This window comes from Aethalodelphis obliquidens, unplaced genomic scaffold (assembly GCF_003676395.1).
Source record: "Aethalodelphis obliquidens isolate GAN/ISIS:26980383/991018 unplaced genomic scaffold, ASM367639v1 scaffold26, whole genome shotgun sequence".
In the NCBI taxonomy this organism is placed as follows: Eukaryota; Metazoa; Chordata; class Mammalia; order Artiodactyla; family Delphinidae; genus Aethalodelphis; species Aethalodelphis obliquidens.
This window is the reverse complement of record NW_020837970.1, coordinates 11,681,610-11,706,268: the sequence shown is the minus strand read 5'-3', so window position 1 is coordinate 11,706,268 and position 24,659 is coordinate 11,681,610. Positions and strand designations below refer to the sequence as shown.

At 54.5% G+C, this 24,659-nt stretch overlaps 1 protein-coding gene across 1 annotated transcript in view; it reads left to right on the top strand.

Moving 5' to 3' along the window:
• Positions 1-20,327, top strand: part of RBPMS2 (RNA binding protein, mRNA processing factor 2) — a 28,214-nt gene extending 7,887 nt beyond the window's left edge. The window contains exons 3-9 of the mRNA XM_027123305.1: positions 9,562-9,639; positions 10,209-10,247; positions 11,783-11,845; positions 12,179-12,329; positions 12,825-12,976; positions 18,846-18,915; positions 19,178-20,327. Coding sequence (XP_026979106.1) covers positions 9,562-9,639; positions 10,209-10,247; positions 11,783-11,845; positions 12,179-12,329; positions 12,825-12,976; positions 18,846-18,908 — 546 coding nt within the window. The 3' untranslated portion in view covers positions 18,909-18,915; positions 19,178-20,327. The remainder of the gene's footprint in view (positions 1-9,561; positions 9,640-10,208; positions 10,248-11,782; positions 11,846-12,178; positions 12,330-12,824; positions 12,977-18,845; positions 18,916-19,177) is intronic.
• The last annotated feature ends 4,332 nt before the right edge of the window (positions 20,328-24,659 follow it).

Here is a 24,659-nt window from a genome sequence, read left to right as displayed (position 1 = left end):
TGGTAATGTATATATGTCCATGCCACTCTCTCACTTTGTCCCAGGTTGAGCCTGTCTTTCTGAGTTGCCTCTGAAAGCCTTGTCCCTGGTTCTGTCTGGAACCAAGTGGAAAGCAGGCCACCCACCCCACCCCCACCCTGCCTCCAGGCAGCCTAGTCAAGGAGTCTGCATAGCACAGTTCACGCTATTTGGTTGGGTTCCCTAATGAGGTGTAGCGCAGGGCTCGCAGCAGACTTTGACCAGGTGTGTTCCCAAGATGTGAAGCCTTCCCTTCCTGGGGGTAGAAGTAGCTTGGAGTATAAGGTCCGAAGCCTTATTTAATCCAGCTTAGTTCCTCCCACCCCTACACACACACACACAGGTGGAGCTCTAGGGCACATTGCAGGCCCTGAAGGAAGAGCCCCAACTTCCCAGGCAACTTGGACTTGACCCCCAGCTCTGCCAATGGCTGGCCAGGCACCTAACTCCTGAGCTGGTTTCCTCAACTGTAAAATGGGCCTGTACCACTCTGCCCGTTACCTCAGAGGCCTGTCAGGCTCACACTCCAATGGTAGGTGTGAAAGAAGTGGAAGCTACAAAGTGCTGCCCAGCGTGGGGCCTTAGAGCCAAGCCCTGATACATGTGATTCGGGGCTGGAATTAGCAGGGGCAGGCAAAACACTGTGGAACAGCCCCTAAACCTGGACTTCTCCCCGCCAGGTCAGACCGTGATGATGTTGGCGGTGTCCTAGGTGGGCACTGCTTGGAGGGAGGCTGGGCGCTGTCCTAGCCTGGGAGCTGAGCAGCCCAGAGCTCCTTGGAGGAAACAGGAGGCGCTGGCGTTCTGGGAGCATGTGTGTTTGTATCTGCTCACTGTACTGTCTGGCTGTATCTGCTTGCTCTTTTTCCCTGTGTCCTTGTTCAGCCCTTATAAGTCCTGGGTCTGCGGGCCATGTCACCACATTCCATCCACCTCTCGTCAAGTGGCCCCACTGAGAGGGACTTCTTTCCCCCGGGGAGGCGTAAGAGCGACCTGCCAGTGCCAAGCCTAAGCACAGGACCCAGGCAGAACCCAACTCTCACCCCGCCCCCTACATATGTATCCAGAAGAAAAAGGCCAGGCCGCTGAGATCTCTGCAGAGGTACAGTGACTTGCTCTGTGGTTTCTGTTTGGCAGCTCCGGTATTGCCCCAGCAGAGAGACCCCTCTCAGACCCCAAGGGCCTGGCTTCTGACATCCTGCTTTCTCACCCTCTCAACCTCTGCCCCTTCTTTACTGCTTTCTTTGCCGTCTTGTGGGCAAAACGAAAGCACTGGAGCTCTGAGCCCATGGAGGACAGTGCCCGAGCATTACTCCCAGACTCCATCACGGTCTCCCACTTCCCTGGTTTCTTGGAAGGTCAGAGTGTGAAGGGCCCTGAGGCGAGTCCACCCTTCCTCTTTATTGCTGAGGCAGTGGTGAAGGCCACGAAGCCACTTGCCTGGCCGGTGGCAGGGCTGGGACTTCAATCGGGCTCCTTGACAATTGCTTTGAGGCTCTTGTTCTTTTGTTTCTGTGTCTGGTCTGTTGTCTGAGCAGGAGGCTGAGCCTGAGTCCTGTGTCTTGGTTCTCAATGACCCTTTTCCCCTTGCAGAAGCCAGGGCCGAACTGGGCGTGATGAAGTTTAAAAAGGACCTTCAGTATCTTTACAGCAGGAACGCGGCAAGCTTTATATAACGCAGGCTGCAGCTCATAAACTCCCATGATCTGGCTGGTGGGGCGGTAGTGGGACACCGAGATGGCGTGGCTTGGGCTTCTGTTTGGACTCGGGGCTTCCTGGGGCTGTGAGGAGGGGCCCTGCTCTACCCCCACCCCTTCCCCGCTGCAGAAGGCTGCTCTGGGAGTTGGCAGTCTGTCAGTCTTCCCTCTGACTTCCCTATACCTAACTGTTTAGGACTAGCCATGGGATCATCCAGTGGGACCCCGTGCACCCCCGGTCAACCTTCTGCTAAGGACTGTTGCTGCCCTCTTAGCTCAGAAGCTGAAGGTCATTTGTTCTGGGCACCTAAGGCTGACCCCCACTGGGCTCTGAGTGGGTTGGTGGTGTGAGATCAAGGTTTGCAAAAGAGCATTGACTTGTGAGCCGGGCACCTGGGGACACTGGGGCTGCTTCTGATACGCTCGGTGACTTGGAGCAACTCACTGGACCTCAGCTAAAAATAAGGTTTCTTCCAGCTCAGATGTTCTGCATTTCGGTTCCTGGAGAGGGCTGGGAATTGGGGAAGGATGTGGGAGGGGCTTATGAGAGGCTTGTTTTTCCCTGTTTGGATTTCCCTCCTCCCCCACCCACTTTTGTAAGGGGTGTTTTCCATCCAGATGACACCAGCAGGGCTCCCCATGCTAAGAGGCAGGGTTCAAAGTAAGCGAGTTACTTGAACATTTTGATGAAGTGGTTGGTTGAAACAGTTCCCTTTCCAGATTGAATTCTAACTTCAGAGATGTTGGATTGCCACAAAGAATCAATTTTGAAGTATCATTTTTATCTCTTTGGTATGATGTTTCTATTGCCCAGAGTCAAGTTTCTTAGCCTCGTGAGGCAGAGATTCACCTAGAAGGCAGGAGTTGTCTTCTAGTGGGGAGTGTTTCTGGTGGACCGCTGGGATTTATTTGGGGGTGGGGGAAGGGTGGGGATGACCCTGATGTTCTCCTACCTCAGCATCCTTTGTGCCCTAGATGGGAGGTCCCTGGAGTCCAAGTCCAGGGTGCTGTCTTGGAGAGTACAGGGCTGGGGTTTGGAAGGAGGCCGTGGTTGTCCTTTGGAGTTAAAGGGTAGGGGGTTTAATATCCATGGACATACGACTGTTTTTGACAGCAGTGTTTACCCCTTCCGTCTCTAATAAAAACTGGTATTTACGGCGCTCATCCTCTCAGCCACAGTATCCTGCTGCCACCCTTAACCTGAGAAGTTGAGTGTTCAATTCTTGGTATGAAGGTGGAGTGTGGCCAGGCCCCAGCCTGGGCTGATTGAGTGTGGCGTCCCCCCACTAGGGAGGGAGGGCCTCGTGGTGTGGCCCCTCGGACCCCACACCCCAGTCCTGTCCCACATGGAGGCTTTCCTCTGGGGGGAACGCCCCCTGCCCCGCCTCCCCCCACAGCTCCCTTCCCTTGACTTCTGCAGGGCCCCCACGTGCTGGGCCCTGTGTGTGCCCAGGGGAGGACAGAGACCTCTAAGCAGCCCCTGTTGGGGGAGCTGGCCTTGGCCTGGGGGCACTGGAATGACAGGTGTGCCTGTGCAGGTGTCCAGGCTGACAGAGATGTCCACCTGGGCTGATGGAAAGAGGTCGAGTCCTGCCTCGAAGCCTTTTAGGCAGAAGCCTGAATTTCTGCTATTAGGCTGATGCCTTGGGTATCACTGTCACCTTGCTCCTGGAAGCTTCTGTTTACTTTCATTTTTTCTGAAGATCTGTAAACAACTGTTGGTTTGTTTGTCTGAAGGAAGATCATTACTGACACACAAACAGGAATGAGTTTGTCAGAGCCCCTTCTTCCTACTTCTCTCTAAAAAGTTGTCTTCCCTCTGGGCTGGGGAGGGCTGCAGTTTTCACCTTTACTGAGGGAAAGGGCTGCACCACCCGGGGGCTCGGGTCCTCTGTCCTGCTGGGATTACAGAAGGTGCTGGAGAGGCTCCTTGAAGGGGGCGTTCCCTCCCCAGGGGCCTCAAGAATAAGGCTGAGGATGGGGGCCACCACTTCCTGTGCCCTTCTCTGCCCCTCCCCGGAGCACTGGGAATGAGATGGGTGGCCTCCCGTGGAGGAGGGAGGAGCAGGCAAGAGGTCGTTGGGAGCCCCAGGCACTCGAGGTCCAGCAGTAGCTGGAGGGAAAGGGCCCACGATCACACAGCAAATACCTAGCCAACCCCAGGAAGCCTGCCTACCAGTGATAGCCTGTGGTGTGGACTTCCTAGAAGGGGCTGGACTTTCCCACCCTCTTGTTCCCAGCACCCCCAGGGAAGGATAGGCAGCAGGGCTTGCTTGAGGGACGAGCAGCCTCGGGAGTCCCCAAGCTTTGCTGGCCAGGGACACCGTCGTGCTGAAGGCCAGTTTGCTGCCCTAGGCAGGCCTGGCACTGGCTGGGACCGCCAGCGAGGCCAAGTCTGCTCCTGACCATCATGAAGGCTACACACCATGTCTGCGATGTCCTGTATGGGGACACCTCTCTGGCCAAGTTCCTTGTCCACGTTGAATTCGGTGCTTCCAGTGGTTCCTCAACGTGTGTCTTTTACTGGCCTCTAAGGATTCCCCATCCCCCCTATTTTTTTTTTTTTTTTTTTTGGCTGTGCAGCTTGTGGGATCTTTGTTCCCTGACCAGGGATTGACCCCAGGCCCATGGCAGTGAAAGCACCAAGTCCTAACCACTGGACTGCCAGGGAATTCCAAAGGATTCCCTATCCTTTTCCCACCTCTCCCCAGTACCTTCTCCAGCCTGTTCCAAACTTGCCTTCCATCTGTGCCAGGGACATGGCTGTGGTCCAGCACAGTCTGCTGGTACTTGCCATGAAGATGACCATTTTAACAGGACCGTGGTTGCTTTCAATGTTTCAGGGCAGGAGGGAGATATTCTCTTGGGCTGTGTGGATGCTTTTGGAGAAGGAGTGAGTATATGGAAGAAGGGCCTAGGTAAACAAGTTTGGTTCCTTCTAGCAGCCTGGGATTGTGTGAGCCACCCCTTCTGCTTCCTCCAAGTATCTTAAAATAGTTCCGTGTTGAGTTCTTGTAGTAAACTTGTGGAATAGGCGGTGGGATCTTTGGCTGGTCTTTCCATCTTGGCGTCAGTGGTGGTTGGTCCCCGAATCCTTGTCTGCGCCCAGCCTCTCTGCTGAATGCTGCACCCTATGGCTGTGAGGCTGGCACCAGCAAGTGGCATGGGAGGAGTGGTTGCCAGTGCTGGCCTGGGACACAGGACTCATTGGCCAGGCCTTGCAGAAGTAACCACATGTCTCTGTCCCTGCCATCCCTAAGGATCCCGACTGTGCCATTAGGTTGCCTTGTCACCTTTCTATTCTGAGCCTCAGTTCCCTCATCAGTATTTATTCATCTATTTATTTATCTATCTATCTATTTATTTATTTATGGCTGCATTGGGTCTTTGTTGCTGCGTGCAGGCTTTCTCTAGTTGCGGCGAGCAGGGGCTATTCTTTGTTGCAGTGTGTGGGCTTCTCATCTTCTCTTGCTGCGGAGCACGGGTTTTAGGCCTGCAGGCTCTAGTAGTTGTGGCTCACGGGCTCAGTAGTTGTGGCTCGTGGGCACTAGAGCACAGGCTCAGTAGTTGTGGCGCACGGGCTTAGTTGCTCTGTGGCATGTGGGATCTTCCCGGACCAGGGCTCGAACCTGTGTCCCCTGCACTGGCAGGCGGATCCCTAACCACTGTGCCACCAGGGAAGCCCCCGTCATCTGTAAAATGAGGGTGTTTAACTAGCTGATCTCCACGGTGCCTTCCACCTCAGACATGGCCTCCCTGGGGAAGAGGAACACTAAAGAATCCAGCGACCGTGTAAGGTTGTCTCACCTGTGTTCCCAGCTCCAGGCTGATCTGGACCTGACCCAGCCTGACTAGGCAACCTTATAACTAAATGGCTCGTGGTACCTGATAGGTGAGGTTTTTGTGCAGGTCAGTGTTGAGATTATGGGACCCTGAAGTGAACAAGCATATGGTTGAGCCTCTCCTGTGTGCTGGGCATAAAGTGTGCTCTTCATCCTGGAGGTAGAGGGTACCTGTGTTGTACAGATAAAGAAGCTGACATTCAGAGAGATGAAGCAGCTTCGCCAAGCCAAGCATAAAGCTGGGATGCAAACTCTGGTCTAACTAACCAAAGCCTTTCCCATTTATGGCATCACTCTGCCGTCCTGGACCACATCACAGTTTTTGGCTGTGAGTCCCTTCTTTGGAGGGACCAAGGTGTGTAGAGACGGGGGAGGTCTCAGATGTTGAGCCTGGCTCTAGGCACCTTGGAGGACAGGAAAGTTTTGAGACTTGCCTCCTATCTCTGGGTTTTAGAGTCCAGGTGAGCTCAGATGGTGGGACCAGTAAAAGATAAGGGGTCCTAAGGGCCCCAGAAGACTTCAAAGGAAGGAAAGAGGGGTGAGGAAATAGAGGGCCCTGAGGGATGGATGCCCTTCAGTTAAGGAATGAGGAAGGGGTGGTCTGAGGGGCAGTGTGAGCAGCTGCCATGCCCTATGTGGGTGCTTGTCGGGGACCCGGAGTCTGTGGGCTGGGGCAGGACCTGATGGAGTTGGAAGTAGCATGGTGGGTAGGTGGGCTCTGGAAACTCTTGTTCTCTCGACATGTGGCCGGCCAGCCTGCTAAGCGCATACGTCCTGTCACTCCAGCTTTGCCATCATTCTAAACAGGCACCCAGAGAAGGGACTGGCTACTGAACGGATGTGTGGCAGAACTTTACCCATCCATGGGGCTAACAGGGCTGCCCAGGTATGGCTGCCTCCGTCCCCACAGCCAGAAGAATGGCACAGATGGCTGAATCAGTGTTCCTGGATCTTACCCAGCTTTGCTCCTTGCTGAGCCAAGCTTGCCTGAGCCCTTTCTGGGCCTCAGTTTCCATGTCTGCACGGGGGGGGATAGGCAGAGGGCACATCATCTGCCAGGGTGTCCAGGGTCAAGTAGGAACCAAGGAGAGCATTCAGGTCAGGCTTCCTGTGACTTAGCCTCCCAGCAAAGGGTCTGTGAACTGGCAGACGGGGACCCACCACCTAACCCATAACTGCCTTGATGTCAGCTTGTTTCCTAAGGAATGACCAGGCACAGGACGCAACCTGTATTGTAGCCTTTAGAATCTAAAAGATGGGAAGCCAGGGAAAAGAGTCATCTGGCCCAGAGAAGGCTGGGAACCAGAATCTGAGCTGGGAATGAAGGAAAGTTCCCCTATACTCACTCCCCTCCCCTCCGCTAAGCAGGAAACTCTGTGCTGAGAACTTTCTATTTAAGGGGGCCTCTGGGGAGGTCTGGCCAGAAAGGAGCCATTTGAGGAAGGGTTTAAAATTAGCCGGGGTGAAATGGGTGGCCCCTGGGGAGAACTGAGGTAGAGGTTTCTGTGGGCGGCTCTGGCTTTGCATCTTTGACCCAAAGCATGTCCCCTCATCCCAGGGAGGAGGGAGTAGCGCTGGTCCAGGCCGATCCAGCAGGACCCCGGCTGGCTTGTACTCTTTCAGTCCATCGTCTGTGGTGGGCTGGGCGCCCAAGTCCTGGCACCAAAAAGCAAGCATCATCTCTACCAGCCTGGGTGAGTGGTTGGGAGGGAGACCTGGGTTTTAAGTCCCAGGTCTGCTGCCTTTTAAAAACAAGCTGCATGGCCTGAGCGAGGCACTTCTCTTTGGGGGTTTACATGTAAATGAAAGGCCTTCCGTCAAAGGGCAGAGGGGTGCAGAGGATGGCTGCCCTCTGGAGTCCAGGAACTCAGTTCAGCCCACTCTGGAGCCTGGGCTGTCCAGTTTCTCCCAGATGCTTCTGGGACAGGGCAGTGCTTGAGAGCTGCGTGTATAGGGACACAGCTGCCAAGGGCTGTGAGATGTACAGAACCTTTACCCCAGGCCCAGGAGCAGAAGTGTGTGTGGCGAGGAAAGGCATCGCCAGAGGGGGTGGAGGTGTCCTAACTGGCAAGGAATTCCCCTGGGTTTGCTTCTTGGCGAAAACTCACGTGAGAGAAGAAGCTGTCCTTACCTATTTTATCAGCCATGGGCTTGGAGTCATTCCTGTGTGGCTAGGGGTGGCGACACTTGTTACGGGCAGCTATGGGGGCTGGTTTCCTTTGCCACTCCTGGCTCTGTTGTTGACATGTGTGTTCATTGGAGGGGGGGAGGGAGAGGGGGAGGGAGTGTGTGTGTGTGTGTGTGTGTGTGTGTGTGTGTGTGTGTGTGTGTGTTGGGTGTAACTTTGCCTGACTGCCCTGGGTTCCTGATTCAAGCCATTGTCTCCAAGAAGGCTGTTGCCTCAGTTCCTTCAGCAGGCCATCACTAGAGCATGGAAGAAGTTCTTTGGTGCCTCTGGGGGGGAACGTGGCCCACTAAATGTTTTCAAGAATAGCCACGTGTTGGGTGGGCTGAGGCATGTGAACTTGTTCTTAAGTCGTCAGTGACAAGTTGAGAAGACTTTCGTTTGGCTTAGTGGTATGACATGCGCCTTGAAACAGGAGTCAAGGGAATTCCCTGGCAGTTCAGTGGTTAGGACTGTGCGCTTTCACTGTTGAGGGCAAGGGTTCCATCCCTGGTCGGGGAACTAAGATCCTCAAAGCCATGTAGCCAAAAAAAAAAAAAAAAAAAACAAAAACAGCAGGAGTCAAGTGTGTGGGGAAGCTCTGCTCTTTTGGATTTTTCGTTACTCAGAAAGCACAGTTTCAAGGTGTATTTCTAATGGATCTACACTATGGAAAACCCTCCTTCTCCCATTATAATTATTGGCTGATCTGGCTTTGCTAGTTGAGCATTGGAGGCCAGCAGCATTTAACCAGCAATGGTGAATTAGGGAAGTGTTCCTGCCAGCCCTCTCCTGGACCTCACCCACTGTTCGGGAGGTCAGGTTTGGCAGGAGTCACAGGATGGACACCTGGTGTCTACTAGACCTGGCTTCAGTGCCAACTTGTAACTTTGTTGAGGGCAAGGCTCATAACTTACACCATCCTCTGCCTCACTTGAAGTTGTCAAGATCCTACTCATTCTTCAAAACCCAGCACCATTGTTCCATCTCTGACTCCTTCCTCAAGTCCCTTATTCAGTAAACATTTAGTACCAGCACCATGCTAAGAGCTGGGCAGAGAAGCAAGAATATAATACATTGCCGGCCACTGAAGAGCCTACATCTAGCATGGGAAGCAGGAGGAGATGGATGTGAAAGTGCTGGGCCCTCTGATGAAATGGCTCCAAGGCACAGAGTTTACATCTTTGCCTCCCCGCTAGACCAGATGGAGCCTTTCTACCAGGAGTCCATGGGAATATTCTGAAATATGTATATGTTTCTACTTGTGCATTTTTTGGAGGTAAGACACCATAGCTTTCTTCAAGACTCAGAGGGGTCCTTCATCTATCTTGTTAAACAGGACTCTCTCCTTGACGCTGTCTGTGCAGAAGTGCTCAGCTAGTGCTTGATGTGACACCTGCAGGATGAACCCAGGGAAAGGAAAGGGTCCAGAAAGGTTTTTTTTTTTTTTTTTTTTTGCGGTATGCAGGCCTCTCACTGTTGTGGCCTCTCCCGTTGCGGAGCACAGGCTCCGGACGCGCAGGCTCAGCGGCCATGGCTCACGGGCCCAGCCGCTCTGTGGCATGTGGGATCCTCCCAGACCGGGGCACGAACCCGTGTCCCCTGCATCGGCAGGCGGACTCTCAGCCACTGCAGCACCAGGGAAGCCCCCAGAAAGGGTTTTGAAAAGTTAAATGCTGTGAAACTTTGGATGCTCATTTGCCTCAGCCTCCAAAGAAGGCTCAGGAAATCCTGAATTCTTCCTTCACCCCTGGAAGGATTCCAGTTCCTTCCTGAAGGAAGAGCCATCATCCTTGTTCTTCTGTCAGCCCGGCCCTGACCACTGTGGTCTCTTCCCCAGGTCCGGACACTGTTCGTCAGTGGGCTCCCTGTGGATATTAAACCCAGAGAACTCTACCTGCTCTTCAGGCCGTTCAAGGTGAGTCTGGACCCAGCCACCCATGGGCAGAGCCTAGGATGGAGGAGAAGCATCAGGAATGAATCGCAGACCGGGATTGGGCAGCAGGAAAACTAGAAACTGTGCTGGCAGCCCTGGTTCTCGGTCCCGGTTCTGCTAACTCATATGTTGCTTTCTGTCAATTGCTTATTAGCCTTTCTGAGCCTCCGATTTCTCATCTGTAAAGTGGAGACAGTAGAATCTCAGTAGACTTTGCCGTATAAGGAATCTTTGAGATTCAGCATAGCGTTTTCAATTTGCAGATAAGAAAACTTAAAAAGGTGAGGTCTGTGCTTCCAGATGACAGGCTACGGGAGCAAAGGGGAATTTCCGCATGAAATGATGAATGCTACCGCATGATGGCCATCCCATGTGCTAGGCTGTGTGATATGGGACACGAAGACTGAGGGCACTCAGCGGTGGTGGAGATCAGAGTGGGTCACCTTTGGGGGGAGAAGAGTGTGAGCTGGGGAAAGGCAGGGCTGGGGGGTGGCCAGGGTAGCACAACAGAAGCTTCCGACCTTCCTGTTAATGACCACCTCTCTCTGCAGGGGTATGAAGGGTCCCTGATCAAGCTCACATCGAGACAGGTAATTTCTCTCCAAGGTTTTTCTTCCTCCCAGCCCAGACCGACTGCTGAAATTGGAACTGAGCCTGTTCTCTTTTCCTCAGTCTTGAGGCATCTGGCAGCTGAGACCTGCCCCCTGCCACCCCTATCCTGTCCTAGGCTGACGAAAGAGTAGCCTCCACAGGTCCCCTCTTCTTACCAGTCAGCTCCTGGTCCTCACTCTCTGGCCCTTGAGAAGCCACAGTGGGACCCGGAGGCTGAGGACCATAGAGGTGGTGGCTGTGCTCTGGTTCCTGATGCCAGGGGTCCCAGGTCCAGAGCCTTCAGGAGCCATTTGGGGGCTGGACTGAGCCCAGGCAAAATGAAGTCGGAGAAGTTTTAAACCTGTTGTTCCTCCCACCCCGACCCCCCTTTTAAATAAATAAATAAATAAATTTATTTATTTATTGACTGCGTTGGGTCTTCGTTGCTGTGCACGGGCTTTCTCTAGTTGCGGCGAGCAGGGGCTACTCTTCGTTGCGGTGCACAGCCTTCTCATTGTGGTGGCTTCTCTTGTTGCAGAGTACGGGCTCTAGGTGCGCGGGCTTCAGTAGTTGTGGCACACGAGCTCAGTAGTTGTGGCTTGCGGGCTCTAGAGCACAGGCTCAGTAGTTGTGGTGCATGGGCTTAGTTGCTCCGTGGCATGTGGGATCTTCCTGGACCAGGGCTCGAACCCATGTCCCCTGCATTGGCAGGTGGATTCTTAACCACTGCACCACCAGGGAAGCCCGGGGCAACAAGTTTATGCGACTTCCCTGGTGGCTCAGTAGTTAAGAATCCTCTTGCCAATGCAGGGGACACGGGTTCGAGCCCTGGTCTGGGAAGATCCCACGTGCTGTGGAACAACTAAGCCTGTGGGCCCAAACTACTGAACCTGCGCTCTAGAGCCCGTGTGACACGACTACTGAAGCCCATGTGCCTAGAACCCATGCTCCACAACAAGAGAAGCCACCGCAATGAGAAGCCTGTGCACCGCAATGAAGAGTAGCCCCCGCTCGCCGCAACTAGAGAAAGACCGTGCGCAGCAACGAAGAACCAACGCAGCCAAAAATAAATAAATAAATAAAATAAATTTTTATATATATATAAAACCTGTTGCCCCTTGAGTGAACCTGAAGCCTTTCCGTGCCCTTGATACATTAGTGTCCCCTTTCGTGCTGGGGAAAACACTAGAACTTACACTTAATTACCTGCATATGTTAAAAAAAAAAAAGACTTTTACTGAAAGGGTGATGTTTAATGCAGTGGGATAAAGCTGTATTGGCATTGTTTCCCAGAATGTGGTACCTGGATGGGAGAGTTTTAGTGCCCCAAACCAAAAATACATAATTCTTGTCCATATATAATTATATAAATATATAATTCTTGGCTGTATCCTCCCTGTGTTCTAGCTGAACATAGGGGGGATATGGACAAGAATTATATATATTTTTGTTCTTTGTTGTTTTGTTTTGTATGCTTGAAGGGGAGATGGAGTGTTGGGAGAGATGCAAGGGTATTCTCTCTTTTTCCTACTAGCCTGTTGGTTTTGTGATCTTTGACAGCCGGGCAGGAGCAGAAGCGGCCAAGAATGCATTGAACGTGAGTAGACAGAGAACAGGCCTTTCTCTGACCCACAGACTTCTAGGCAATGGGTATTCCTGTTCCCGTCTTCTGCAAACCTTCCCCCACTCCACGCCCAAGGAAAGGGCCCACAGATGTACCTTCCCCAACATCCTGGGGCAGAGTCTTTGGCTGCACTGTCTGTGCCAAACGCCACTACTCGCAAGGCCCGAGCAGTGTGTCCGCTGTCTTGGCCCCCGTGTGGGCGAGTCTTTCAGGCTGGATCATTTCTGGGGCCCTTCCGTCCCCACTGCAGTGGACAGGCTGGGTCCTACAGTGTAACGCCTTTCCCTTCCTTTCCTTCTCACGTAGGGTATTCGCTTTGATCCTGAGAACCCTCAGACCCTGAGGCTAGAGTTTGCCAAAGCCAACACCAAGATGGCCAAGAACAAGCTAATGGCTACACCAAATCCCACCAACGCTCACCCTGCCCTAGGAGCACACTTCATCGCACGAGACCCCTGTGAGTGGCACTCAGAGTGGCCATCTGCTGCCCTTTACCTGGCAGAGCTGGGGGGCCCTCGTGGATGGAGTTGCGTGCAGAGGGCATCCCTGAGGGCATCAGTCCTGCCTGCCCGCCCCTTTTCCAGGAGCTTCTTGCGGCCACCATTACCCATCCCTGCGGGTCCCATGCTTCCTTCCTCCCCTGCAGCCTTTGCTGGACCTCAGGCTGAGCTCCTGAGCTGTTGGTGTCGCCCAGCTTCCCTGAAGCCTTCTCTGATCCCTCTTGGTTGAGATGAGCAGAGACCCATCTGAGGGCTTCTGGAAGCAGACAGGATGCTCACCAAGCCGGGCCAAGTTACCGTGGCTTCTTTCCCAGTCTCGGGATCCTTCAGGGGAGCCTGAGAAGGGAGCTTATGCTCAGTGATAGTGCTGGGTCCCCTTCTGTGTTTGGAATGGGGTGGCGCAAAGGGGGACCCGCGTTCTGACAAGGGGGGGCTGTTGTCTCCCGTCGCAGATGACCTGATGGGGGCCGCTCTGATCCCCACATCCCCAGAGGCCTGGGCCCCCTACCCTCTGTACACCACAGAGCTGACCCCAGCCATCTCACATGCTGCGTTTACCTACCCAGCCGCCACTGCTGCTGCCGCTGCCGCCCTACATGCTCAGGTAAGCCTGTCGGGGGGAGAAGTAGGAAAGGGGAGAACAAAGGCTCTGAGTTGGCCGGGCTTCATTCCTACCCGGCCACGGGCCACCCAGGTCCCCAGAGCTGCTGCAGAACTGCTGTCTTGTAACAACAGTACCTTTGGGGTTTGGGGTCCCACAGAGGGGAAGGAGAGGAAACGCTGTGAGGCCGCCTCGAGGATACACTGCAAAGGCGAAGTGTGAGAGACCCACCGTGGGTCCACTGCCCCTGGACACGCGCGGGCAGGCTGTGCCGATTCTGCCTGTGGTGACAGACCTGAGTGTGGTCGCCGGAGGCAGCCCGCCTGCCTCTGCTTCCTCCTGTCTTTGTGAACTTCAGAAAGCTCTGAAAGATTTCTGTGTCTGGGTTGTTCTTTTTCACTCATCTGGAAAGATAAGAATAGTAGTATCTGCCTCAGGTTGTTGTGAGAATTAAATGTTAAGCCATGTGAGGGGCTAGAATTGTACCTGGAACATCCGGGGTGCCCAGTGAGTGTTTGCTCTTTTGTTCAAGGAACGTGGGCACCCTGCATTGTGACCTGGGCTGGGGCGGGAAAGATGCAGCCCACGCCTCTAGGCGAGAGGTGGAGAGGGCACGGCTGGGCTGGGAGGGCTCTGTGCTTGCCGAATGCCGCGCCAGGTGCCCGAGAGGGGCACGAGCACCTCGCAGGTTACAGCCAGGCCTCTGCGCGGCAGTGACAGGGCACCGCCAGGCAGCGTGGGAGGGCTGTGGTGAGCGGCGAGCCCACCTGGGCCTCTCGTCAGTGAAGTGACCAAGAGCTGAGGCTCATGAAGAGTGACCTGGCTGCTGAGAGGGAGAGAACAGGGGTCTCCTGGCTGGGACAGTAGAAGGGGACGAGGAGTTAAAGGGTGTGAGAAGCCAGGAGGGAGAGTTCCCAGAAACTAGAAGCTGAGGCAGGAGGAGTGGGCAGCTCTGCCAGTGGGAGGGTCAAGTGCGTGTCCATCCCTCTGAAGGGCTTAGTGACCTGGGTTCGCCCAGTTCCAAGGTGGAAGGTTCAGATTCCCTGACTGCCACCCTCGCAAGGCGTTCCCCCGGCCGCGGCAACTTGGATTGTACCGAGGGTAGACGCGTGGTTCCGCTTGGCGCTCACCCCGGCGGCACACCACAGATGGCTGGAAAATTGATCGGCGTAGGGAGGTGGCGGGGCTCTTCCTCTCTGGGGCGACGTTTGGGGGACTTACCGCAGACCAGTTCTGTGGTGAGTGAAGGCGGTCCTCTGTGACCCGGCGGAGTGTGGAAGGCAGCTGGTGCGGGGGCGAGTTTAACTGCAGGGGCCCTGTGAGTCCTCTGATCCCAGCTGTGCCACCAGTTAGCGACCTGATCTTCAGCAAGTGACTTCACCTCTGGGCCTCCGTCTTGTCCCCATCTGTAAAACGAGAGGGCAGGACCAGATCGGATGGAGAGGTTCTACCCCGTCTGCTCTGAGATGCTAGGCCGTGACAATGTGAGGCAGAGGTTGGGAGCCAGGGACAGTCAGGATGTCAGATTATTCAGGAGCGATATCTCTGCCCTTTTTGGGGTGGCCCCCTCCAGCCGGCTGGGAGTGGTGCGCCGCTGCGGGTCCCTAAGCTTCGTACACAGGACGGTGTGCCCTCCTCTTGTCTTCCTTTCCAGCTTCCTCCCTCCTTCCCCATGCCCTGTGGCCATCCAACTCCAGTCCAGCTACCTTGGTCCAAGTCCTGGCTCTCTCTTTCAACACTGTGTGACCTTGGGCAAGTTTCTTGACCTCTCTGTGTCTCGATTTCTTTGTGGTATGATGATAGTCGTAGCTACTTTAGAGGGTGGTTGGTAGCCTATTAGCATAGAGGGAGCACTGCATGCTTATTATTTCATGTCATTATTGTCTAGTTCCCTCCAGGCCTCGCTGTGCCTGAGTTCCTGTCTTCTGGTCTCCCTGGGAAGGGGATGAGGGCCCCCTCAAAGGATAGTGGCTTTTTTCGGGAGGCCGCCTGATGACAAGCGATCGGATCAGGTGGTGACTGGTTCTGTCCCGCTACTCGAGTTCTCTGGATAGTTGTTTCCTCGACAGTAAAACACACTGTTAGGACCAAATGTAGTAATAGGCATGAAAGCATTTTCGAAGTAGTATCACTTGCTCTATTCCTTCCAAGAGCCCCCTCCCTGCCCCCGATAGTACTGCCCCAGAGGTGGAGGCTGAAAATGCCTAAATGAGGGAGGTGGACCCTGGTGGTCCTCAGGAGGTTATTCTGAACCCAGAGGACCCGTAGCCGCGTTTTTCTGTGCCTGGGGGTAAGGAGGTGACTTGGAGAGAAAGGCAGCAGCTGATAGACAAAAGGGGATGCAGACCGGTCCTTCCTTTCTGTACCCCACCATATGCATCCTGACCTCACGCCCTCTGCCAGTAGCTCGGCCTGAGCGAGGCATCCTCATGTGGCTGCAGGGACGAGACCTGCAGGAAGAAAGGGGCTTGGAGATGGTTCAGTCCTGCTCTATCTCGGCACAAGGCTGTGTTGCTGGACCTTCTGATCCTTTTGATAGAATCTTCTCCTTTCAGAGGGTATGGGTGGCAGGGGCACACTGGGGTCTGGTACATGAAGATGGTGACCTAAAAGCAGGGATTCTGCATGTCCCCTTGCACCCCAGGGTCCTCCCAGTTTGGACTGCTTTTTCCATTTCGACCTGAGGGTACGGGGGTCTTTCACTGCAGCCCTTTGCCCCCCTTACACTGGCTCAGCCACTTACCGATGACCTTAAAGTTACAGGAATTCCCCTGCCTCTGTTTTCTTGTCTGTTTAATGGAAATGCTAATAGCATCAACTTTATAGGGCTTTTCTGAGGAGTAAATGAACTTCGTATATGAAAACTGCTTAGACCAGCATCTGGCACATGCCAGGTGCTTCACGAACATTAGCTATTAGAGGTCTGCGTTCATGGGAAGAAAAAGACGGGGTTTTTTTCTCTTTTTTGCCTTTGCTTGTCATCCTGTTCCCCCAAATATCACTACGTTTAGTCCTTAGACTTGGTAGGTAGTTGGACACAGGTGTATAAGTAAATCCATGGGTATGAACCTTTTACAAAAATTACACATTTAATCTTTTTAAAACTTAAATATTAGGACATGCTTCTATGTAAGTAAGTATAGGTCTGCATTCTGGGTGCCTGGCTAGCCTACCAGTGTATAAGTGTGTCTGCCTCCCTGTAGATGGCAGTGAGGTTGTTTACACACTTTTCTTTTGCTCTGTTAGGCTGTGCTGCCATGGATGCCCTTGTTCACACCTCTCTGGGCACCTGTCCTGCCTGCTTTCCTTATCATAAATTCCTAGAGCTATTGCAAGGTCAGAGTGTAGACTTGCCGGTCTGAGTTAATTGTATTGTTTTGACTTTGTGATGAGTGAGGCTCCCTTACTTGTTGGCTGTTTCTATTTCTTCTTGTGTGGATTCATCCCTTTGCCCACTTTTTGGTGTATCTTCTCCGTTAGTCGGTCTGAGGGTCTGAGAGAGGACCGTGTGCCCCCCACTCCTTTGGGTGCTGCCCCTCTTGGAGCTGTAGCCATTCTAGATGCCCATGGGCTGTCCCTGTGGGGTGGCCTCTTAGGACCTCCAACCCCGCCCTGTGAACGAGTGGAGGCCCTGACAGGGGACTGGCCACTTGCTCCCTGCTGTGCTGGCCGTGACCCCTGGGCCTGGGGTCTTGTTCTGAGCTGGGGCAGGAAGAGACCGTGCTTCTTTAGAGAACCTGGACCACTGGCCTATCCCAGGCATCTGAGGAGAGTGGAAATGCAGCCCTCCAAGTACGTTCTGTCTAGTTGGGTTGCACGACCATCCCGAGCTCAGAAATTAGGGCTTTCCTCTGCTTCCTCCCCAAGAAGGTGGTGGCTCATCTCAGGCTGGAGGGAAAGCTGCTGCTCTGGAGTCCAAGCTGCAGCACCTAGTGGAGAGGGTGGGGCTGGATGGAGCAGGCTTGTTGTGGGGGCCCCTAAGCAGCCGGTGGTGGAGGAGGGCAGGTCGGAGGCCTCCAGGGTCCCTCCCACTCTCGTCCGACGCTCTCCCCTTGTCCAGCCCTGCAGGGCACCCAGCCTGTCAGGCGCTTCCTTGCCGTGGGGCCGCTCCAGCTGGAGGCTGGGTGAAGTGCGGTGGTCAGGGTCCACTAAGGCTTCCCGGAGCTGGACCGGCCGCAGCCTTGTCCGGTGGCAGCGGTGCTGGTTTCCTCATTGTCCCTCTCTTAGGGAATGAGCTCTGGTGTCCAGCCGGGCTTGCAGCTGAGAGGGCAGCCCACGGCTCAGCGAAGGGGAGGAGAGGCTTCCTCCCACTCAGCTGTCAGCTAGGAAGGGAGGGAACTGTTTCCAGATGTTCAGAAGACACGAGAGAAAATAAGATGGCCTCTGAGGCTGGATGGCTCAAAGAGGCTCTTGACCCTTTCTGTGTGGTGTGGGGCTTAATCAAGGTGGTCCTGGCAGCCAGGGGTCAACTGTGTGCCGATGACAGCAGTGCCACATCCTTGGAGCCCAGGGGCCATCCCGACATTGGTCAGGTGGCCTAGGCCCTGGTCCTGCCATGTGCCAAGTGTCCTGGCATCTCAGAGGAACCAGCTGCCGACTTCCTGCTGAACACGGGGTGGTCAGAGTCCTGTGCTGTACAAGACAGCACCTAGAATTTGGAGGGGGCACAGGAGCAAGTTCTCAGGAAGCTTTCATCAGCCACCAGATAGCCTGGCGTTGCTCGATATCTTCCCTACTTACAGAGGCAGGGATTCCTGGCAGCCAAGTGGGTAACTGGGTCTGACTGCTTGTGCTTCAAGAGTTTTGTCTGTATGCCCAGCTGCTACTTGGTTTCCTCATCGGCTCTCCTGTGCCATCCCTTTCTTTCCTAAGAGAACCCCGGCTCCCATCTCTGAGTTCTCTTCCCACCCCCTCACTCGGGGCCCTGTGATGCCCTGCCGCCACCCCTCCCAGGTGGCCACGGGTCAGGCTCGGGCGGACGTGCTGTCTGTAACTGGGGCAGGCGGCCTCCCTGCAATCTTGGCTTGGCACCCAGCACGGCTCACCGTCCAGACTGGCCCATGGGGAATGGGGTGCATGTCATTTCCTGGCCTGTTTCTGGGAATCATGCTTTGGGGCCATTGCTCTGTGGGGCCTTCTAGCAAGTACCAGGGTTGAGGTAGCTGCCAGGCTCCCACTAGAGGGCTCAGCTGGTAGGTTACAAATCTCTAAAATTAGGAGGCTTTTGTAATGAAGGGAACGGGGGTGGGGGTGGTGCAGAAGCTGAAACGGGGCAGCGGCGGAGGCGGGGAGCATCAGCTGGGTCTTATCTGTGACTTCCTGGGATCCTGCGAGGACAGGACCAACTTCTGGGAGTCCTGCCTCTTGGAGACCACACTGACTTTGGTTTCTAATGTGTTTTTACATTCTGTCTTATCTGATCCTCGTGGATACCCTGTGACTTTTAATCATCTCTATCCTGTAGCTGTTGAGGACACTGAGACTCAAAAGAAGTTGAGCAAAAATGTGTTAGGTGCATTCTCCTGATGTTAGGAATTCCGCACTCTCCCGGTTAAGGGGGCAGGGCAGACTGTTGGGCCAGTGCCCCCGGCTGCCAGCACTCCACCCGGTACAGTCGGGCTCAGTGGAGCGTGAACGCCTTCGTAACCCTTCTCTCATTTGAACCTCTGTCCTGCAGAGGAGGCAGGTCAGGTGGCGCTCTCCCATTTTCAGGATGAAGAAACTGACGCCCAGAGGTGAGTAACTGGCCCGACCTCCGCCGTCAGTGACAGAACCAGGACTCCGACAGGGGCACTGAAGGCCGTGTTTCCCAGGCTCCCCCGTCAAGCGAAGGGACTGCACAGCTAGCTCCTGACGTTGGCTTCTCTTGCAGGTGCGCTGGTACCCTTCCTCTGATACCACCCAGCAAGGATGGAAATATCGTCAGTTCTGTTAGTTCTTCAGTAAGTGCTGGCTCAGAGGCCTGGGACGGAAAGTGTCCTAGAGCCTGGCTCCCTGCAGGGCCTTGGTTCCTCTGCCTGAGTCCAGGAGCTCGCTGGTGCTACCCCAACCTGAGCTTGCGCCTGGGGCACTCTGGCTGGTTTTCCCCTCTCCTCCCACCCTGCCCCCCACCCCACATCTTGCAGCCTCCTCGCAAGGGGAGGGCCTGGGTTCAGCTCCAGTCCCATGCATCTGCTCATGGCCACCTCTTTCCCCTCCCTCCAGGTCTGGTCACCACAGCTCGAAGCCCCCGCCCGCCTCACTGGGGAGGGAGCCACCCTGAGCTTCCACTGCCCCCAGGTGGTCCGTGCAGAGCTGCTGCTTCCCTCCAAAGACTGTGAATTTTAAGCCTGACTCAGTGGACTCTTGTTTCCTTTCTCTCCTTTTCCTCAGCCCTGTCCTGCCCCAAAGCCCCTCTCCAAGGCCTCACGGCAGGATTCAGGGGCCTTCTCACTGGGACACCCAGACCCAGCTCGGAGGTCTCACTGGGACTGAGCAAGGCCTGACCTCCAGTCCAAATTTGCTTCTGTAGCCCCACCTCAAAGAAATGAGGCGTTTAATTTTGCATGTTTTCCTGGCATGAATTAAGACACTTAAACTTGTATATATGTGAGTGTACAGTTTGTTCTCACATTGTGTCACCATAGCAACAAGTCCTGACCACTAATGGTTCATCATTCCCGGTCCCTCTCCCCACACCCCCCTCCCCTGCACCCACCCTGCTTCAGTGAGGACCAAGCCCTGCAGCCAGTTCCGCCCTGCGGCTGGCAGCCTCCACCACCCCACACACTTCCAGGCTGAACAGGAAGGACCACCCAGCCAAGGTAGAGCGTTTTCTTGGTCATTTCAAATTGGGGTCCTCTGCTTCCTCCCCCTTAGATGAGCCAACAGCCATTAAGAAAACCCTTTCTCTGCCCAGTTTTTCGCTTACCTCTCCGTGGCGCACCCCACCCCTGCCATGGTTCCTCATGCTTTCCAAACTTCAAAACCAACCAAAAAGTGAAAGTATTTTTGTACCCTGTGTAACAAAATATTTATGCAACATGAAAGATTTTTCGTGTGTGTGTGCAATTAATTATTGAAGAGACCTTGTCCGCCCTGTCAGATAAGTTTAACATTTTAGTTTGAGGCATGAAGAAGAAAAGGGTTTCCATTCTCCAGCAGTGAGCCTTAGCGTCAGCCGTTAGTTTAAGAAAAATGAAGGAAAAATTGTGCAATTTTTTGTTTCGTGTGCACATCAGTGCATTGCCTTTGGCCGCAGCTGTGGCTGTCTTGCCGTTTTCAGACTTGGGAGACGAGGAGGCTGTTGTAATTGCTGATCCTGTGAGAATGTGAAACTGGATAATATATGAAATGCAAAATAAAAAATCATCCAAAGTAACTGCTCTCCGACCTTTGCTTCCTTGGGTTGTAGGTTGCCGTCGGGAGGGCACAGCTAGAGGACAGGTGTTGGGAGTTAAAGGGGGAAGGAGGCGAAGTGGGCCCGGGCCTCAGAGCTCACGTGGCCTCTCCCTCCTGCCCTCTTTTGTGTGACTTGAGGCTGGAGAGGAAGTGACCTGCCAAGGGCCGAGCAGCGGGGCCGCCTGGGTTTAACTCATTCTTTGTTTTCTGTTCTGAAGATGGGGGCGGAGATTCCCTGCACCCAGAGTAAGCACCTAAATGGGACCTTGGTTTTCTCTGGATGGTGTCATCTGGCTGCCCCAACCCTGTGGCCTGTGGCCTTTTCAGGCCCTTGAGTAGAGAAGGACTGTGATTTGGGAGGTTGGGTTCCTGCCTGTAGTATCCTCGGTGTGTGTCATGTGAGGCTGTGCTAGAGGGAAGCAGAGGACCCAGCAGTTTGGCCTGGAAAGGGTTAAGACCACCCACCCTGTAGGCTCCCAGCTGCAGCTCTGATTCCTGAGATGGGTTTTGCTGGGAGCCAGCGCAAATGAGTACAAAGGTCAGGGAAACGGTATGCTGCTAAGACCCCCCGGGCTGCCCTGGACCCAGTCAGGATGCCAGCAGCTGACCCTGACTCTTCCCTTTTGTGATTTGGGGCCTCAGTTTCCTCATCTGTGAAATGGTGGTTTGAAGTTCTTTCCAGCTCCTTCTGGAGGGTTGGAGCACTGACCTGATGGCTTTGCTATTTGTCTTTAGCGTCTATGCCCCCACCCGCAGCCCCCATGCCCTTCCAAGCCTGACTCAAAGCCAGCCTAGAAAGGGAGGCCTGAGAGGCCCTAGAGCCTCCCTCCTGCCGGCTTTCCTCTCAGCCTTGCTCTGAGCAAAGCTGAAGTGGCAGTGGCTAGCCCTGGTCACTTCCTCGCCTGCACCTTGGGGACCCTGGTGTCCCTCTCCACTCCCTGCCTCACTCCCCCAGCCCCCCACCCCCCGAATCCCAGGCCTGCACTGGGCAGCTTGTATCTAAGGTGTTCTGTTGATGACTGTGTTGGCTGTAAAAGGCTCATGGGTGACATTTGCAGCCCCAGCTGGTACCTGCATGTGAAGAGAGAACTGTGCTTTGAGGGCGGAGGAGCCTGGCCAGGCGCCGGCCCTGGAGGTAACTGGGTGGCAGGTGGGTGGGTTATCTGGGATCCAGGGGGAGGCTCTGGGAGGAGGGGGCTTGATGCTTTTCCTGCCTTGAACCCCTCGCCTCACTGCAGTATTTGGACCAGCTAAGCACTTGCCAAGCAAGCGAGGCCTTCCCAGCCTGCCGCCCCTCCTAGCGCTGGGGGGAAGCGGCCCTGAGACCCACCGCCCCACCCAGGGCCAAGCCGACGCCTGACCTACTTCAGCTGTGGCAGGAACCGCTGGGTCTTCCCGAGGTGGTGAATTATTTAGCTGGGGCACCTGGGCCTTTCTGAGAGGGGCTAAGAACGCTGCTCCATAATTCAAAGGCCCCCGCTCCTCCGGCTTCCCTGGGGGGCCTCCTTCACGCTTTACCGAGCAGAGCCCGCATCCGAGAGCAGGAGCTGGGAAGGGGAGGGAGGCCCCGAAGCCATCCCAGAGGGGGCTCTCCAGCTGGATGGGGGGCCTTTTTCAGGGTGAGGCCTTTGCAGAGAGGCCTTAGTGGACAGTCATGGTTGGACTGAGTGTGGAGGTGACAAGCTTGGAGTAGTTAAAGGGCTTCCTGGCAAGGACACAGTAAGCTGGGGTCAGAAGCTGCCAGGTCCTGACTCCCCATTCAGAAAGCACCTTATTCCTTTCCAGGTGTTTAATCCTGATATAATTATGGGTGAAAGGCTTCTTTCCTTTCTGAAAGGATTTTAGGCCTTGAAATAACCAGGGTTCTTTTGCTCAGGGGTCCCTTCCTAGTAGCACTGAAATCTCCTCCAGGTCAGAGGAGGCCGTCTTCATCAGTGCCTCCCACCCTGCTTCACACATAGATGAGGCTGGTGGTAAGCGGATGATTGTTGAGGCCCTGGGGAGCCCGGGCTGCACCCTGCACCTTGGCCTGCAGCCAGCTCTGTACTTCCTAGAACAGAGATGATGCTTGTCACCCCAGACTGGGCCATTCTTGGGCACTGCTGCCTGGCCAGCATTTTTAGGAATGTGACTTAGCTTGGAGCCTTCCCAGGTGAGCATTTTCCCAAGCCCTGACACTGAGCTTCCGTGGGACTCAGTGCCGGTAAATGCCCAGGCTCCGAGGGGCCCAGAGGTCTCAGAAGGGATCAGACTCTCGCCCCTCACCCTTTGCACTCTGTCCTGCCTGTCATGCCCTGCATCGCCTCATTTGCTGAGGTCTGGAATGAAGCCTTTCTGATCTCCAGGAGCTCTCTGACAGAATACAGATATCCCTGAGAAACAGGGCAAAGCCCCTCAGGATAGGATTAGGGAAGGTGCCAGAAGGGGACCCTGGAAAGGAGAAGTACCAGTGGAGTGAGAAAGACTTTCTTGCGAAGTATCAGGAGGAGAGAGCAAAAACCTCTCCACCCAGTTGCAGCCTCCCCTGCCTCTGTCCATCCATCAGGGCCTGCACCGGGCGGGCCGTCTCCGGGAGAGCAGGCCCTGGTCCCTGATGTGCTCCCTCGGGAACAGAGGTGGGGCTGTAGGAGCTGAGAGCCCACCCTTGTGAGGAGAGAGGTTGGGCACTGCCCCAGCAGTGTTCCTGGGCCGACAGGAAAGGGGCCTGAGCTCCTGTTCTCCCCGGACCTCCTTGCTCGTCACCCAGCTCACCCACACGCTCTGGTCAGTGTGGGCGGCATGCATGGGCTCCCTCGCCCTTTGGCTTCTGGTTGGGCTGGGTGAGTGGGAGTGCCAGCAGTGGTCTGAAGGGAGGTCGGTGAGTGAGGTCAGGTGCCCCGGGGCATTGTCTTCATGACCTTAGAGCAAACCATCAGAAGGGCTTCTGGGCATCGGCATCAGAATGTCATCCTGGAGGCTCTAGTCCAGTCTCCTCTCCCGTTTTACAGATGAGGAGGGTGAAGCGCTTTGCTCTAAGGTCATGAAGACAGTGGCCGAGGTGTGCTCCACGTATGTCTTCTGACTCCCAGTCCATCGCCTTCCACCGCCCCACACGGCCGTTCCAGAACCACACACACCCACTCCAGCACAGGGGCAGAGAGGCAGCAGATGCAGGATGGCTGCAGGCTTGGAGGCCTCTTCCTGCAGTTCCAGAACCAGGACTAGAACTCGGGTCTCCTCCCTGCCACACTCTGGCCTGATCTGTTCCGGGCATCTGGGTGCCGCTCCCTGATTAAGGGACAAAGAGAAGCCCTCAGTGACTAATCTAGCTTCAGCCCAGCCCTGTGCAGTCTCTCTGGCCTTTTAACCTGGGGGTAGAGTCATTGGGCCTGCAGGACCCATCTGGGCATGCAGGAGCCAAGACTGTGTATCGCCATTTCTGCCCATGGTAGAGAAAATGCAACTCAATTTAGTAGGCGGAGTCTAAGAGATAAAGAATGACTACATAGTTCCATGAAAGCCCATCTTTCCCCCTCTCAAGGTATATCTATTTCTTTGCAAATCTGTGCCCTTTTCTCACAGGGCTATTGTGAGGTTTAATGAAAACGCAGGAATGTGCCTCATGCAGGGGGGATACTCAATAAATATTTGCTGTAGATATCTTGAGAAGAGCACAGTTTCCTCTTTCATCCTTAACGAGAATGAAATTGAGTTGATTCTAATTTATACTCTCCTCGGTTATTTTTCTAGTGGTGCATTAGTCCTCGAAAGGTGTTTAACCCTTCCCCTACTGGGAGAAGAGGTGGAGGAAGGAGAGCGCAGGGGCCCAGGAATTACGGAGACCGTCTACAAGCGCCCAGAGCTAGCTGTTGGCACTTAGGCACCTTTGGATCTAACTCTAGCTTTTTGATCAAACTATTTAGGACTTCAGAGTTCTTGACAATAGTAGCAGTAGGAACAGTAGTAATAGTAAATACATTCATATACTGCTGTGTAGTTTACAAAACATGTTCTCATATGCCATCTCTGATCCTCAAAAGCCCTATGAGATAAGCAAGAAAGGCACTATTACCTATTTTTTGCAGTTATGGAAACCGAAGTTAAGAAGGTCCCACAGCAAGCACGAGGCTTAAGACCCTGGTTTTCTGGTATTGCCATCCAGAGTTAATTCTCTGGACTCTGGGCCACAGGGTCCCATGAAGGCCAGGGCTCTGGGGGGGACTCTGGGAAGGCCTCATGGGGAACAGAAAAGCCCCACTTGGGCAGGTAGAAGGGCCAGCAGTTACCCAAACCTCTCTAGTAACCTGGCTAAGAAATAGACTAACAA